Below are 16,971 nucleotides of genomic sequence, written 5' to 3'. Positions count from 1 at the left end.
TGCACATTGTTATGTTTCGTTAGGTCATTATCAATTATCTTTATAATTAATAAATAAAAACAATGTTTAAAAATAACACATTATTAGTTTGAGATTATAATTAATAAATATAAATGATGTTAAAATATCACACTCTCAATTATAAATTTGAGGTTTGATAATTTATGGTTTTGTTTGGTGTCGGTTGTAGTGATATAGACTTTATTTTATATAATATTTGGGTTTGATTTTAGGCTAAAATTGTGCTGATAACATAATTGTTATTCATATTAGCATCTATATATTAAAAGAATTGCTATTATTATTAATGGTTGATTAAAACAAAAGCAAAATAACAATAAGAATTGTTTAAAACAACTATTATTAGCAAATTATTAATAAAACCATAAGATGAAAATGTAATATATATATTTTTCATTTACTATTTATTATACTCTATTTATTTTTGTGTTTTAAAAGTTTTTTTGAAATAATTTAAAATTTCTTTATTTTTTTCTTTACTTCAAATTAATATGTTTTTAGTAATTTCAAATTATTTTTATATACTAATATCAAAAATAATTTTTTAAAAATTTGAAAAAAATATTATTTTAATATAATTCTAAAAAAATATATTTTAAAAAACAATAAAAACCCACTTTTTTAAAACAGTAACACGATAAATAACACCAAATCTGTAAAAGGCTGTTTACGGAGGATGGGTTTTTTTTATTTGTTTTATTCATAAAAAGCAGATTCTCTTCCACTACTCATTAATGACCAAACAAGCGCACATGCAGGTAAACACGTCTCCATGAATCAGGATAAGCATCAAGTGGTTGGTTGACGACTAGCCATGGTAGATTTTACAAATTCACCTCCAAACAAAAATCTTTATTTATTTATTTATTACTATTTATTATTATTATTATTATTATTACAAAGGATCCTCTCTTATTTCAAGAGAGGAGTAATTATTATTATTATTATTATTATTACTACTACCATACAACCAAGCAATAAAGTAGAACTAATTTGGGTTCCGCAGCCTCCTCTCCTCGCAGGGGTGGAGGGTCCTACAAGTGATATTTTAACATAACGCGGTTTGCTGTCGTCAACGTAAAATAAAGGTACCCTACGATTGACCCCGAGTTGAATTCTACCATTAACATAAGTGCTCCTCCTTTGTTTTTTTCCTCTTTTCTCCTTCTAGCGGTAACATACTACTCGACAACCCTACGATTGACCGTTTATTTTCTTATCACCTTACCTCCTCCTCCTTCTTCTCTCTCTCTCTCTCTCTCTTTTTTTTTTTTTTTTTAAATACAGTTCAATGAATAAAATATATATTCAAAATAGCACAACTAATATCCTTTTTTCAAAGGTTGTTTCTATATATATATATATATATATAACTTTTTAAATTTAAAGGTTATGCATTTAGTGCATTTTTATTTTTATATTTAAAAAGTGTTTTTAATTTTTTTAATTTTTTATTTTAAATTAATTTTTTTATGATTTTGAATCGTTTTGATATTCTGATATTAAAAATAATTTTTTAAAAATAAAAAATATATTATTTTAATATATTTTAAATAAAAATATATTAAAAAATAATTATTATTATAATTTTAAACACTACCAAATTACATGTGTAAGTCTTAAAATTACGAGGGTTACTTTTATTTTTAAAAAAAGTTGCATGTGATGAAGTATTAGCTATAAAACACTTTCTCGGATGCAAATGATGAGAGATCCAATCTTTATTTATGAATGTTAGTACAAGATATTTTTTTGGTCTTGCTAAGAAAATTCAAGCATGAAAAAAGAAGTTTTGTAATAAAAATGAATTAGGTGGCCTTGAAAATTAATAACATGTTAGATATTGGGTTCAATCATGATTTTGATTTTTTTTATTTTGAATTATTTTAATATGCTGATATTAAAAATAAATTTTAAAAAAATAAAAAATATATATTATTTTAATATACTTTCAAACATAGATTATTTTCACTCAAGTAACTTAAAAGAAATTTATAAAGTAGGTACTTCCAACATAACGTACTTGCTTTAACTAATTTAATTCTGAATTTGGAAAGGTAGAATTAAAAAGAATCTACTACAAAAGTAATTGATGGGTGGGAAAATCTTAAAACCAGTCATAAAAAGACAATCATGGAAAAAGGATGAGCTTGACAAATACTAAATAAAAAAGTGTATACAAAGGCAATATTTCACAATCAAGATAAACTCCTAAAGTCAAGCTAGTTGCAGTAGGCGTTCAAAAATCAACATAAGTAAATTCAGATCTGCGTGACGATTTTTTATTTTTTTTTAAAAAAACCAGTTGACTGTATTCGCAATGTGGCCATGGTTTTACTATGTGGACGTAATGGTTATACAATTATTATAGAGGAACACATGCAATCTTAGCCTGGCAATCCTCACAAAAGAGGAAACAAAAATGACTATGAAGTTCTCTCCCCCAGTAGAGAAGAACCCAGACAAGAACAGACTTTGCAACCTTTTAAGCATATTTTGGGTAGTACAAATGTCTTTTTTCCTTAGATATGCCTTCCTCGTATCAGTTCTAACTTTCATTTGCTTGGAGACACCAAGGTTGGCTGCTGCTAGGCTTCCTCAAGATGAGGGTATGGATTTTTTTTTACCAATATTTGCTGTTTTCTTTGGTACTACATGATATTGTGATGTCAAGAGTTTCTTTGTGATCTGATAAGAATACAGTAGAAGAACCTTTAGTTTTTATGACTGTAGTAGTAACTTGTATCCCTGTCAGATAGTATCTAGTGTCTCTATTTGTAGTTTTTGGCAGAGGTCAACGACATTTCTCAATTATGAAACAACCCAAGTATCCACTACTTGAGGTGAAGTTATGTTAACGGTTTCATGAAACATGGGTGCCTATAAAGATTCTGTCATCTGGGTTACAAGAGAAGTTCCTGCCGCTTAAAAACTTCCAATTTCTGCTCCAATTATTAAGGTTTCTGCAGGTTATAGTTATTAGTGATGCTCTGCTAGAAACTCCCAGTTCATTTTGTTCTTATGGATTCAAAATTAGAGTTATCACGCAAGAATTACTAACTTTGGTTGTAAAAACGGAAAAGAAAGAAGAGGATGATGAAGAATAAGGTTAGCTAGTCTGTAGTCTTGAGTTCTATATATGCTGGAATCAATATCTTGAACTAATTTTTGTTTCAAAATGTGACCTTGCAACTATTGTTTGTTTGATCTAGTGGATGCTTTACACCTAATTACCAAGAAGATGGGCGCCAATGGCTGGAATTTCAATGCTGATTCTTGTGGAGAATATCTTCCTCATGTCCAACTGACGGATCCTGACAGGAACGTTACCTGTGACTGCGAATTTGCGAACAATACCTGTCATATTACTTCCCTGTATGTTTTCTCTCTCTGAATTGAACTTTAAAAGAAATTCGAGGACTTTCAATCTCCACTGCTCCTTTATTATTTGTATAGAGATGTGAATTGCCCCAGCTCATAATAGGATTCCGACAGTGTTTAGTATAATAAAAATCTATTAAATCTAGATAGATAAACATTTTTCATAAGAAATAGAATGTTGATGGTTAATTCATCTTAAAACAGGTGTAAATTTATTTTCTTTGTAATGAGTCCCTTGCAGATTTATTGTGTGTTTGTGGTGTTACTGGTTTCTATATATAGGTGCATGTCAATAAAGCTTCAATTTTGGATTTTGTTTTCCCATGGATTTCAGGAAGTTCAAGCGTTTTAGCCTTGCAGGAGAACTTCCACCTGAACTCGTTCAGCTTCGTTATCTTGAGAGCATGTAAGCATGTGTCCGAGAAGAATAAATTATGTTTGCCTTGGTTGTTCTTTCTGAGAGAACAACAGGGGATTCATGTAGCAGTTTCTTTTCTTATGCACTTTTCTTTGTGTTTCCTGATCATTTATGAAATAAGAAATGATTTATGAGAGTTTTAAACTCGTTTGCACTGGTTTGCCAGTGATCTTTCTTACAATGACCTTGGTGGGTCTATACCAAGTCAATGGGCTTCATTGCAGCTAAAAATGATGTAAGCTTGTGGTTTCTTCGTATCTATCTCCGTTTTGAACAGGCAACATATTGGTTTAACTAAGCAGCATTAGTGCAGTGCTCTTCTAGCAAACCGGTTATCAGGGAACATTCCAAGCTATTTGGGGAACTTTACCAGCCTTGCATACTTGTAAGTTTTCATATTCAGTCTTGCTGGGTTTTTTCTTGACGCCATCTGATAAATTATATTTGAAAAAGTTGGCCTGAGTTATAGTTTCTTATGAATTTGTAGATTATATCTATAGTTGCTGAACAGCAAAATTTCCATTTTTTCTCTCATTATAAAACACTGATTTTTCTGTACATACGCTCAATGGAATTGTGATGTGCCAGTTTTTCCAATTACTTTTCCATTCTGCTTTCGTTGAAGTATTTTGATACAAGGAATTTTACTAGCAGTTTCATTGAAATTTTTTAACAGGGACCTTGAATTAAATCAATTTTCTGGAATGATCCCGCGTGAGCTTGGGAACTTAGTTAACCTTGAAACTTTGTAAGTAATTTCATGGATGATTGTTTCTTTGCCTTTTCTTTGACTTTCATCTTGCCGCCGGAGTGTTTTTGGAGATTGATGTCAATTTCTCTTGCAGGATTCTATCCTCCAACAAATTGGATGGAAATTTGCCAAAGGAACTTGCTGAGCTGAAAAACCTGACTGACTTGTAAGCATTTCTGAGTGAAACCTCTATCACACTGTACATTATTTAATAGGAGTGAAGTGTAAATGATCTTCATTCCACAATGCAGTAGAATAAACGATAACAACTTCAATGGGAGTATACCAGATTTTGTACAAAACTGGAAGCAACTTAAAAGACTGTAAGATTACATCTTTCCATTGATACTTTATTCCTTTTCAATGTTATGAATTGGGGTATATAGGAGGAAAGTTTACTTATTTTGCGGCTCTCAAAGTTCGTTGATTGATTGATTAACTGATCTATTTCAGAGAAATGGTAGCTAGTGGACTGGAAGGACCCATTCCATCCTCCATCTCTGCTCTGAAAACATTAACAGACTTGTGAGTGAAATTTCTTGATTATTCAACTACAAATAGTCAAATAATTTATGGCGTTATTTTACTTAGTGAATACTGTATTATTGAAGGAAACTTTCACAATGGTATATTAAATTATTATTGTTTTGTAAGCGTGCTTGCCATTTTATGTGCAGGAGGATCACTGACATAAATTTCACAAATCAGTCATTTCCTGATCTTAGTAACATTGTAGGCCTCTCACGGCTGTATGTTCACTTCTAATTCTCAGTTCTGTTTAATGAGTGCATACAGTTAAGTTACCATATGACCACCAGATCTGACATAGTCATTGTTGGACTTCCAGGTTGTTGAGGAATTGCAATATATCTGGAGAAATTCCTCCATACATCTGGGAAATGAGTAAACTGCGAATTTTGTAAGCAATGCTATGATTACTAATTTTTTGATGAGTGTTCCGTTATGTTTTTTAAAGTGTCTTTACCATAAATACATGCTTGAATAGTGAAGTACCTACATGCCATGCATGAAAATGTCACAAACTAATTATTCTTGCATGCTGAGTGGAGCTCGGTGCTAATCAGTATGTGCAGGCTCATTACCTCAAGACAGAAAATACTTAAAACGTCTCTATATTTATGTGTCCAACTAAGTTATGCATGTCATAGAGCCAAATAAATCTTGGGGAAGATGAATAGATGCAATCACGCCTCAAAAACTTCCCCAAGGACATTTGTGATTTGGACATGTGCAAACAGTTTTTTTTTCATCGGACTTATCAGAAAGGAAGCACTAGGCCTCGAATTCATGTGCATTTCCATTCCTTGCTCAGGGATCTCAGTTTTAATAAGTTACATGGGAATCTTCCAAATGCTATAACCACAGAGACACTGGTATTCATGTAAGCAATGGAACCTCTAGATTATAGCATTTCATAGTATGTTACTTTGCAATGTCCATTATACTAACTACTCCTTGTTGTCTGGATCAGCTTTCTAAGTGGAAACCGCCTCACAGGAAATATACCAATGTTTAGGAAAGGAATGAGTGTGTATGTATTTTATCTCCTTGTCTTTAATACTTAAAATATTCTTCTATTCATTGAGGAACGTATGTACATCCATCCTTGTAAAGCCACAAAGGTGAATGCACGTTTTGTGTGCTTTTGGTTTCATTGAACTTGTCATGATATCTTACTAGTGCTAGGTGGAAACCTAATCGTGGATCAGATCAGATCATCATCATCATCATTTTACACTGAAGCTTCATTTTTAATTCATACAATGATGGTGTTTGAACACTCTATAGTATCTATCCTATTGAAGCTACTGTGCCACTATATTTTTGGGAATCTCTCTCTCTCTCTCTCTCTCTCTCTATATATATATATATATATATAAGCTCAAGAATTAGAACTTCTTTTGTATGATTTGGCTTTCATTCAATGAAATTAAAAGCTTTCAAAGTAAGAAATGATAAAAATAGTAGTTAATTTCTTGGTATTTAAGAAGAAAAGATCGAATTATAAGATCCAAAGTGTTTTTTTTTTCCTTTTATTAGAGAAAGGAATTTTATAGATGCTATTGTTAGAAAGCACTCTCTTTGATTGTCCAAATTCATATATCTTCATAATTATACATCAGAACCACAACATATTGACAAGAAGGTTCTGTTTTCTTTCTGCACGCAGAGATCTTTCCTATAATAATTTCTCACAGCAAAGCTCTGGGCAGCCTGCTTGTCAGCAGGGAATGTAAGTACCTCTCTCTATCTCTCTCTCTCCATGTCTATGTGTGTGTTTGTGCGCTCTTGCAAGGGTTGAAAAACTCTCTGCTTCTTTATATTTCTCGTTCTTCACTGTCATATGGGAGATCTCAGTACTGCATTAACTATTATTCCATTTTTATTGTACTAGGGATGTAACTCTAAACTTGTTCCGAAGTTCTTCAATGGGAAATGACATGTAAGTTCCATTTCCTGATTTCTTATATTACTTACTCATAATATAAACTAGATTTCCTATGTACTTAAAAATTGGTATGACATCTCCTTGTGAAAATCTCTTCTCTTTTGTGCAAAGTTGACCATACATAATATCTCATATAATACTAATTCGTTCTTCACTTCACTTAACTAGAGGAGGAGCATGCATGGATGATCTCACTTGTGATAAGTGTAAGTATGTTATTCTGAGAATTAATGTCAATTCATTATAGTGATCCTATTTCCAATTCATAAATTAGGCTTTAGCAGACTCCTTGATCAATTGCTTTTTTATAACACAATATAGTTATCCTCTGTGATTCAACTTAAACGTGCCATGATTGTTTTCATGGATTGTTCTCTCCATATGCATTGCAGCAGAAAATATTAAATAAGATAGCTTTTTCAACAAGACTGGTGAATTAGTTTAAATCCGATAAGAGTTGCAAATTTTTTCCATGTTATTGAATGGAGGTTTCTTAATGTGAAATGGTGATGAATGTTAGAAGCATCGCCCTGGGAAGCCGATCGATTGGTTCAATTAAAAAGAGATGGCTAGTCTTTTAATATAAACTGTCTTAATGGAGCTTCATAAGCTTCTTTTAAGTTGTCCTTTTTCTCTTGGCAGACTGGCACTCTATGTACATTAATTGTGGAGGACAAAATGTTAAAACAAATGGCAGCACATATGAAGGAGATGCAGCAGCTAGTAGCGGTGCTGCAATATTCTATCAGAGTGAGGATGAATGGGGAATTAGCAGCACCGGAGACTTTATGGATGACAATGATTTCCAAAACAGAGCTTATATTGAAAACATGTCATCATTAAATATTAATGAATTGTACCAAACAGCACGCATTTCTCCAATTTCACTTACTTATTATCATCGTTGTTTGGAAAATGGGAATTACACTGTGAGTCTACACTTCGCTGAGATCAGATTCAAAAATGATAATACATATAACAGCCTTGGAAGACGATTATTTGATGTCTATATTCAGGTAATTAATTACATGATCTGTAGACTGTGAATAGGTTTGAATAACACGGTATCACAATTGAGAGTTGCAATATGTAGCTATTTGCATATTTGAGCAGTTGTGTTGATTTTGTGTCGTGTTGCTTCAAGAATTCATTTTAGAATGCTTATTTTTTTTAAAAAAAAAAAATAGCATTATTTAGATCTTTGTGTAGTGGATGACTTGTTACTCACAATAAGATCATGGTTGTCTGTCTGTGTCCTGTCACCGCAGAAGTTCAACAATTTCAAACTAGGTTGTTTCGCTGAGTTACTTTCCTTTGGTCTGATGCTTAGATGCAAGATATTTATTTCTGTCCAAATTAATGCAAATAAATTGTTTGTCTAACTAATGCAAATGAGATGCTACTGCTTTTGTTTTTGTTTTGCAGAACAATCTAGTTGAGAAGGATTTCAATATAGAAGTTGAAGCTGCAGGGGTTGCCAAGCCAGTCACAAAAATACACAATGCTACTGTCACAAATAATATTTTGGATATCCGCTTATATTGGGCTGGCAAAGGGACTACAAGAATTCCTGTTAGTGGAGTCTATGGCCCCCTCATATCAGCTATTTCTGTATATCCCAGTAAGAAGTTCTTGCCTTGGTATCTGCTGTTATGGCTAAAGTTGTACATAGTTAGTAGTAGATGATCACATTCTCAAGAACCTCAAGAGTTTGTGAGATGAATAGACTAGCTTTCTTTTCTGGTCAGTAAAAAATGTTCTCAAAGAGAAGCAATAACTTATGCTAGTCAGAATGCATGATGCTCTAGCGTGCCATTCTAATTAATCAACAGCTGAGATAAATTTAGAGTTTTGAAGAGCATTAGTTTCTCCTGATTTAATCATTTTCAGATACTTTCATGAAAAGATACAAACACTGATCTATTTTTACAAGGAGAATAAAGCTTTTACTCAGCACATTTTCATAATTAATCAACAGCTGAGATAAAATTAGAATATCTTAATCAGTGGGTAACATAAAACTAGAGTGTTTCTTTCTCTTTTGTAAGCTTTACAGTTTTGTAGTAGCCTGCTTACTTATTTGGTGTTCTTTTTGGCAGACTTCAAACCACGTTTTTCGGGAGGGGGAAAGACAAAAACTGTACCAATAATTCTTGGAGTTGTAGGCTTTTGTCTCGTATCCTCAGCATTGGCTATCTTTTGGTGGAAATGCTATTTCAGAGTACAGAAAAAAAGACAAAAAGGTTTGGGCTATTTCACACGGATATTTTTTGCTTTGCGTTGGATGATTGTTAGATGTTTATGTGCTGATTTGATTTAAAATTTGACATCATGGGGACTGGGGTCTTTGTTTTACGGCCGAAAAAGTTTTCTACAAATCAGACTTCTATACCGCAGCCTGTTTGTGTTCATTTCAAGATTCTTAGCCACTGTTCGAACAGTGTTCAACTAGTTTGGACTTCCTGCATCAAAACCAAGTGAATAATTTCCATATCAATATATCAATAAGAGCGTGTTTGGCAGTGTGGTAGCGGTTGCTTTTCAAATAGCTTTTCGTGCTGAAATACATGTCAATGATGTTTTTTTTATTTTTTAAAAATCATTTTTAACATCAGCACATCAAAACGATCCAAAAAGTACAAACTGCATTCAATTTTAGCAAAAAAAAAAATTCAAAATTTGGCGAAACGCAGGTTGAAACACACAGCCAAACAGACCCTAAGTCTTGAGTGCTTAAAATTGAAAGAAGCAAAAGAGGAGAAGGATAAAGCCAAGGAGCACAAGAAAAGAAGCTGAATAGGAGAAGAAAGGAGCGGAAGAAGAGTGGAAAAAATTAGGGGAGGAAAATTCAAATTCTGCAATTTTTTCTCAATTCATTAAAATTATCTAACATTTGAGAAAAATTACATCATCTAAATAGTAAAACTCTAAACAAAATCAAATGTAAGCTTAGAACCCTCTAAATAATAAAAGTTCAATAAAAAAACATAAATTAAAGTCCATTAATAAAATTAAATAAAATTCAATAACATGTTATGTGCCTAGTCTCCAATTAAAGAGTGATGGTTGAGCTATTCTTTGTCATTTTCGTTATATATATATATGTGTGTGTGTAGTCCATGTGATGTCCCCACCAGCTCTCCTAGAGTTGGAGAAACTCTACCTTGTTGAGTATAGTTTAAGTCGGCTCCGATAATGCTCTCACAGATTAAGATCAAGTTGTTGTGATGTTTTTTTTTAGCAATCCAAGTATAGTTTGAATTTGATTGTTTTGTCTATGAACTAGGATTTACTGAATCTAGCATTAATATGTTTTTTTTTATGCCAATGATAAGAATAATAGGGTAAGAGTCTTAAAAGAATCATCAAGGGTAAAGGTCTTTTATATATAATGAGGTCATTCATGTTAAAAATAGAGTTAATATCAAAGTTGTTGTAGATTAATGACATAATTTTTTGACTCGATCATTTGTAATATTTTGAATGGTTTAGCACTGCTCACTTGCAATTTATAATTGATTTCTAAAAGACACTCATGAGGTCTAATCTATACATGAAATAATCTTCAATTTAAGTGCATTATGATATTTATATAAATTAGCTTGAAATTTGCATTGTTTACTACTTATATGAATTTGATTTATCATTTCAAAATGCAAATTATGAACTCTACATGCAAAAAACTCAACTGACTTAAATATCCTAACATCAGGAGACATGGAAAGAAGATATACAGGCTTTTTAGGTTTGTAACTATGAACACTATATAACCGAGGGTGTGGAGTGGAACAAACATTATTCAAAACTCGAATAGATTTGGTTTGAACATAACCCAATAAATTTTGATTACCTTCATCTTATCATGTGTAAGATGTAAGGGATCAAGGAGTTCAATATGTCGCTTAAAACGTATGAAGTGTTGAACGTCAAGCATAGGATTAAGGAATTATGTAGTTTAAAAGTACTAATATCATAAAACTTTTCTGAGACCACACTTACTTCTTTAAGCATTTTCACAAAAAAGTTTCCTGAAACTTTTTCTACAATTAAAGTGGACTCTATAGACTCTTGCTTAATCTCTTTCCTAGACTCATTTGGCTCATTGTACTATGTTATTTTTCTTCCACATCATCTTCATCTGTGTCACTAAAATTCTTAGGATTTGGGTCATATACTTGATTTCTATAATCTTTCTATTTATCTACGTTCGTATATTCTTGAATGACTAAGTATTTAATGGTACAATTGATAGTGATATGATCAAAGACATTTAACACACTAAACCTTTGAACTCATTCTAGACATTTTCTTGATGACTCGTTTGTTTTTATCTTCGTTATAAAGTTGGACACTATTAAGATTAGATCTGTAGGGCGAAACACCCAATAAAAAATATTTTTTCCCAAACTGAGACCTAAAAGAGAGACTATGATGGTCCTGATGTTTTATTCATTGACCTTTTATGACCAACTCATAATCATGCATTAAGTATAAGCTTGGTCAAGAGTGAAAGTACCTTAGAGCATGACCTATTTTCTAAAATTATCATTCAAACTTTTACAAAACCTACTCAAAAACATGGTTCGTCCTCCTTTATGTCGCATCTTATCCTACACTCATCAAACTTTGCTATGTACTTCATGACAAATCCATTCCCTTGTCTAAGATTATTTCACTGGTTTAAAAGTTTAGTTTTATAAGATTGGGGTAGGTGCTCATCTTGTAATTTTTCTTTCGTCTCATTCCAATAAGTGATAAGAGGTTTTTCTCTTAACTCTAGATAGTCCTCGACTCTTTTCCAATAAAGTTGGGCAGTATCAATGAGATTTATCTAACTTTTTTATTTTCTGATTAGTTTGACCAATCAATAAAGTGATCCATGTCATGAATTCACTTAGTAAAACTCTAAGGGTTATGATGACATTAAAGAAGTGATCCATGTCATATTTTTTTTAAGAGTACAAATTTTTCATTCTCAAAGATCAACTTAAAACTATTTTTGCTCAACAATGAACTAGACATTAAGTTCATCCTAATGTCATCAACATAAAGCACATTGTTGAAGGTCATAAGTTTTTCAGAAGTCATCTTCAATATGAACTTCCCAACATCTAGTACCTTGGAGGTTAATGAATTTTTTATGTACAAGTGTTTACCATCTACTTCTTTGTAAGTGGAGAACATCCTTTACTCGGTGCATACATGTATTGTTGCAACAGTTTCAACCCATTATTACTCAGATTTTTGATTCAGTTGACTTCGAAATCAACAACAAACATGTTCAATTCTAAAAATTCATCAGCAAGATGATCAACCTCGTTGATATTGGCTTTAGTAGTCATTCCCTCTCTTGGGTTACTTTGTTAAGCCCTGGGTTACTTTGTTAAGCCCTGTTTTTGCAACAAGATTAATTTTGTTTCATTGGATGTTTAGTTGTAGGAAAAACTAAAAGCCTTGCTCTGATACCAAAGCAAAGCTGTGACAAGGAAAATTGAAAGAAGTTAGAGAGGAGAGAGATAAAGCCATCAAGAAAAAGAAAATGAGTTGAAGAAGAAAAAAGAGGAGCTGAAGAAGAAAGGAGAGAATCAGGGGAGGAAACCAAAAGTCTTATAACTTTTTTTCAATTCATAAAAATTGTTTAACATGTAGAAAAATTAAATATAAATAATAAAAATCTAAATAAAATCAAATTTGAGCTGAAAACCCACTGCATAATAAAAATCTAACAAAAAAACATAAATTAAAGTCTAATAATAAAACTAAATAAAATTCAGTAATATGAGCTTGGATGTGTCTTATTTCTCAACCAAAAAGTAACGGGTTAAGTTATCTTTTGTTATCTTTATCTATACAGATGTGGATTTGGTGTACTCGCCGTAAATGTTTACATTACATTTATGCTCTAGAATTGGTTCTTTGGCCAGGAGTGCGATATTTGCAGTTGTAAAATAAAATCTTGTTTCCATTCTTAAGGGCCATCAGAAAACTTATGGTTGTACTCTTTAGTCTTTACTGCTTTTTGACTTTGCATGCTGCACAAGGAAGACAGAGTGGAAGAGAAATCTCAATGCTATTTAGAAAATGTTTGGAAACGCGGTTGAAATCACGTTTTTTAAAATTTAAAATTTTATTTTTTGTTTAAAATTCATATTTTTTTTATTTTCAGATCGTTTGGTTTGCTGATGCTAAAATAATTTTAAAAAAATAAAAAAATATTATTTTAATGTATTTTCAAGCGAAGAGTACTTTGAATCACTGCCACACTCCTAAACACCAATTGATATGATTTTTTTCACCTACTATGTGTTAAGACTTGCTATGAGTATGATCTCTCAATCATCGCATATGATGCTTGTCTCGGATAGTTGTTCCTGGCACACGGCAAGCAAATCATGAGTTGATTGTTCAAGCTCATTTGACTTGTCAATAAGGAAAACAAAATAGGGCCGCCTTTAGCATTGTTATAAAACAAACTTAAGGTTTTGGTACGAATTCATGAAGTTGTTCAACCGATTTCTGTTTTTGACAGGTCTTGAAGGAATAGAAATCCAAACTGTTTCTTTTACCTTAAAGCAAATTAAAGCTGCCACAGGAAATTTTGATCCGGCAAACAAAATTGGAGAAGGTGGATTTGGACCAGTTTACAAGGTATTCTCTAGGGATTTTCTATCCTCTATTTGTCATTATGAAGCCATGAATGTATATATCTTCAAAGACTCTACTGAAGATAGTATTTCCATGACTGCGCTATGCAGGGCTTGTTACCTGATGGTACTGTGATTGCTGTGAAGCAGCTCTCATCTAAGTCAAGTCAGGGAAATCGTGAGTTTTTGAACGAGATTGGCGTGATTTCATGCATGCAGCACCCACATCTTGTAAAACTTCATGGGTGTTGTATTGAAGGAGATCAACTATTGTTAGTATATGAATACATGGAAAACAACAGCCTTTCTCGTGCTTTGTTTGGTAAGTACAAATAATAGTGTCATATAAAATAAAAGAAAATTATGGAAATCGCACACAGGCAAGTGATGTTTTAGTTTTCAGAAGCATTGTTTCCTTGGATGATTATGCACAGGTCCAGAAAATCAACTACATTTGGACTGGAAAACAAGGCAGAAGATATGCATCGGAATTGCCAAAGGCTTGTCTTTTTTACATGAAGAATCAAGACTCAAGATTGTTCATAGAGACATCAAAGTCACCAATGTTCTCCTTGATAAGGATCTCAGTCCTAAAATATCTGATTTTGGATTGGCTAAACTAGACGAACGAGAAAAAACCTTTATCAGCACCAGAGTTGCTGGAACTGTGTAAGTCAGTTCTTTCTTGCATATTCTAATTTTGTTTGGCAAAAATGTGTTGTGATTTTTTAATTTTAACGAACAGTACTTTATAATTTTGATGTGCAGAGGATATATGGCACCAGAATATGCATTATGGGGTCGTTTGACATATAAAGCAGATGTTTACAGTTTTGGAATTGTGGCACTGGAGATTGTGAGTGGGAAGCATAACAAGAGTTGTGGGCCGGATGATCAATTCTCTTGTCTTCTAGACTGGGTAAATCACAGATATTAACATCTGCTTATTGTATTTCTTGAAGTTTCTTTTAGTGATCCACTTTAATTTTCTGGGGTTATCACAGATACTTATTGAACTCCTTTATGGTTTTTGTTTTTGTTAATCACTTTAAGTACTTTCATTCTCTTTAAATATTCCACTCATTTAGAGACATCACATCTGATTTGAAGACCATTGAACAGAAAAATTTATCTCTAGTTAGGTCAATCAAATTCCTGTAAGATAATTAAGGACTGTAATGGGAGTGTTTTTACAAGTTGATAAAATTCATAATGTAAAGGTCGAAGCTTAAATTTGCTAGTTAAGTGCAGCATCAAATGTGCACATCTTTGCTGCTATAAACTAACGTGGATTTATCTGCATTTCAGGCCTGCCATTTAGAGCAAAATGGAAACCTGATTGAGCTAGTGGATCAGAAGCTGGGATCTGAATTCAACAAGGTAGAAGCAGAAAGGTTGATAAAAGTAGCTCTCTTATGCGCTAATGCTTCACCATCACTAAGGCCAATCATGTCTGAAGTTGTTAGCATGATAGAAGGAACTAGGATCATACCTGATGTGATCCCTGAACCAAATAGTGAAGATTTGAGGTTTAAGGCCATAAGAGGACCTCACGAACGTATAAGAAGTAGTTTGAGAGGCAATCAGAACTCTAGTTCGATCTTAGATAGATCGGATAACAACAGTTCCCATGTGCACACAGATGATGATGATCCATATGAAACCGATGAAGAGTTGAATGCGAGGTTTGACACTAGGAGCAAATACTATAAACAGCCAGAAAGCCGGAGTGAGGTTTCAACTTTAGTATTGTCAGAAACAGCCGTTTCCTCAACTTCTGTTCATGATCCTTTTGATATCAATATAAGCTCCTGACAATGTCCTTGCCTATGTTTATAGACATTCCTTAATGTACAGAAAATAGAAGATCTTGAGCCTTTTAGGACCATCAAATTAATTTGTCTCCTGAATAAATAAGCTGTTGAAAGTAAATTTGTCTCCTGAATAAATAAGCAGTTATGAAATGAAATAAAAATAAATTTCACTTCATAACTGCAGTGCAATCCCAAATGTGGCCTCGTTAATGTGTTTTTCCTTCTTCTTGGTGTCTGTTAATAATGAACCCCTTCTTTATTCAAGCTCAGACAGCCAATTGAGTAGATTCTTTCCTTTCATCTATTCCCCTTGCGTTGAAGTTGTTTTTATAATGTTAATAGGCTTATTTATCATCGATGAGCAAGTATGGATGCATGGCTCAAGATGCTTTTCCTTAAAAATATTTTCTACGCTCATTCTCCTGCCACTGCCAGCATGTGTTCTTGTAAGCCTGGAGAGATGGTCGATAATACGCAGGGTTATCGTAACCAGGTCATGCAATGATGCGAAGTGCACAACTTTCTGAATAATGGGATGCCATTTCTGGGCTGACGCGAGTGCTTCTTCATCCCTTTTGCTTCTGCTATGATTTAATGCTTAAAGTATGACAAAACACCTTCTATGTATCGTAGAAGGTAGGATTGTTGCTTCTTACTACAAATGGTGAAACCTTAGTTTTCTTCATGTTGAAAAGAATTGAACAGAACTGACTTCGTTCATTGGCCCCTTGAAGTTTGTATGTTGTCTCAATTGCAATCTACTCCAACATCCTTTACTTTTATTCCAATCAGTTCCCACATATTTTATTTTTGTTACAATTTCCTGCTCTGTCCATTTCTGTCAGGATTAGTAAAGAGAAAAAAGTGTGTAAATTTCATTTTCATTTTTTCGAGTTTTTGAAATGCCTCCAAAAGTAAAGAAAAAACTAAACCATTTGAAATTAATAATAATAAAAAATTCTTAGTAAAATAAATAGGATAAGACTTGAGAAGAATTAATTAACTATAAACTATAAACTAAAAGAGGAGGGTTCCCTCCTAACTATTTATTGGAATAGTTCTTTGTTGTTTTTGTTTTTTTTTAATTAATTTTTTTTGTTTAATTTAATTTTTTAATATTATTTTTTTATTTAGTTATCACACTCTCAAGACACGGGTTCCAAGTTTGACGAGTTAACTTGGTTTGGCAAGTTAACTCAATTAACTCAGATTTTTTTTCTTTTTCTTAATTAGTTTTTTTCTTCAAATTTCATCATTTAATATTAATTTGATTGAAATTAAAAATCATGATTTATTTTGTTTACTTTTCATTAGATTATTTTGATCTCATGACACGAGAATAATGCTTAACGAATTAACACGAGTAAACTCGGGTTGTTTTTTGTGTCTTTTATTTATTTAATTTCTTTTAATTTTATCATTCGACATTGAATCGGTTAGGAATTGAGGTTCATGATATATTCTGATTTTCT

The 16,971-nt window shown here is 32.4% G+C and overlaps 1 protein-coding gene across 2 annotated transcripts; it reads left to right on the top strand.

Moving 5' to 3' along the window:
* The first annotated feature begins 2,258 nt into the window (after positions 1 to 2,258).
* On the top strand, positions 2,259 to 15,799 carry LOC133699844 (probable LRR receptor-like serine/threonine-protein kinase RFK1). Of its 2 annotated transcripts, none has more exons than XM_062123333.1 (24): positions 2,259 to 2,630; positions 3,234 to 3,396; positions 3,737 to 3,808; positions 3,987 to 4,055; positions 4,134 to 4,205; positions 4,497 to 4,568; positions 4,666 to 4,737; positions 4,823 to 4,894; positions 5,025 to 5,096; positions 5,249 to 5,320; positions 5,419 to 5,490; positions 5,905 to 5,973; positions 6,064 to 6,123; positions 6,763 to 6,825; positions 6,988 to 7,035; positions 7,210 to 7,247; positions 7,684 to 8,057; positions 8,467 to 8,662; positions 9,141 to 9,284; positions 13,571 to 13,689; positions 13,797 to 14,007; positions 14,120 to 14,354; positions 14,454 to 14,604; positions 14,994 to 15,799. In XM_062123333.1, the coding sequence occupies exons 1-24, from the start codon at positions 2,444 to 2,446 to the stop codon at positions 15,498 to 15,500; spliced, it is 3,210 nt and encodes a 1,069-aa protein (XP_061979317.1). In that variant the 5' UTR covers positions 2,259 to 2,443; the 3' UTR covers positions 15,501 to 15,799. The 2 variants fall into 2 exon arrangements, with proteins under 2 accessions (XP_061979317.1, XP_061979318.1); XM_062123334.1 differs by lacking the exon at positions 2,259 to 2,630 and adding an exon at positions 3,113 to 3,129.
* Positions 15,800 to 16,971: the final 1,172 nt, after the last annotated feature.

This window comes from Populus nigra, chromosome 7, assembly GCF_951802175.1.
Source record: "Populus nigra chromosome 7, ddPopNigr1.1, whole genome shotgun sequence".
In the NCBI taxonomy this organism is placed as follows: domain Eukaryota; kingdom Viridiplantae; phylum Streptophyta; class Magnoliopsida; order Malpighiales; family Salicaceae; genus Populus; species Populus nigra.
This window is presented reverse-complemented; position numbering and strand designations above follow the sequence as displayed.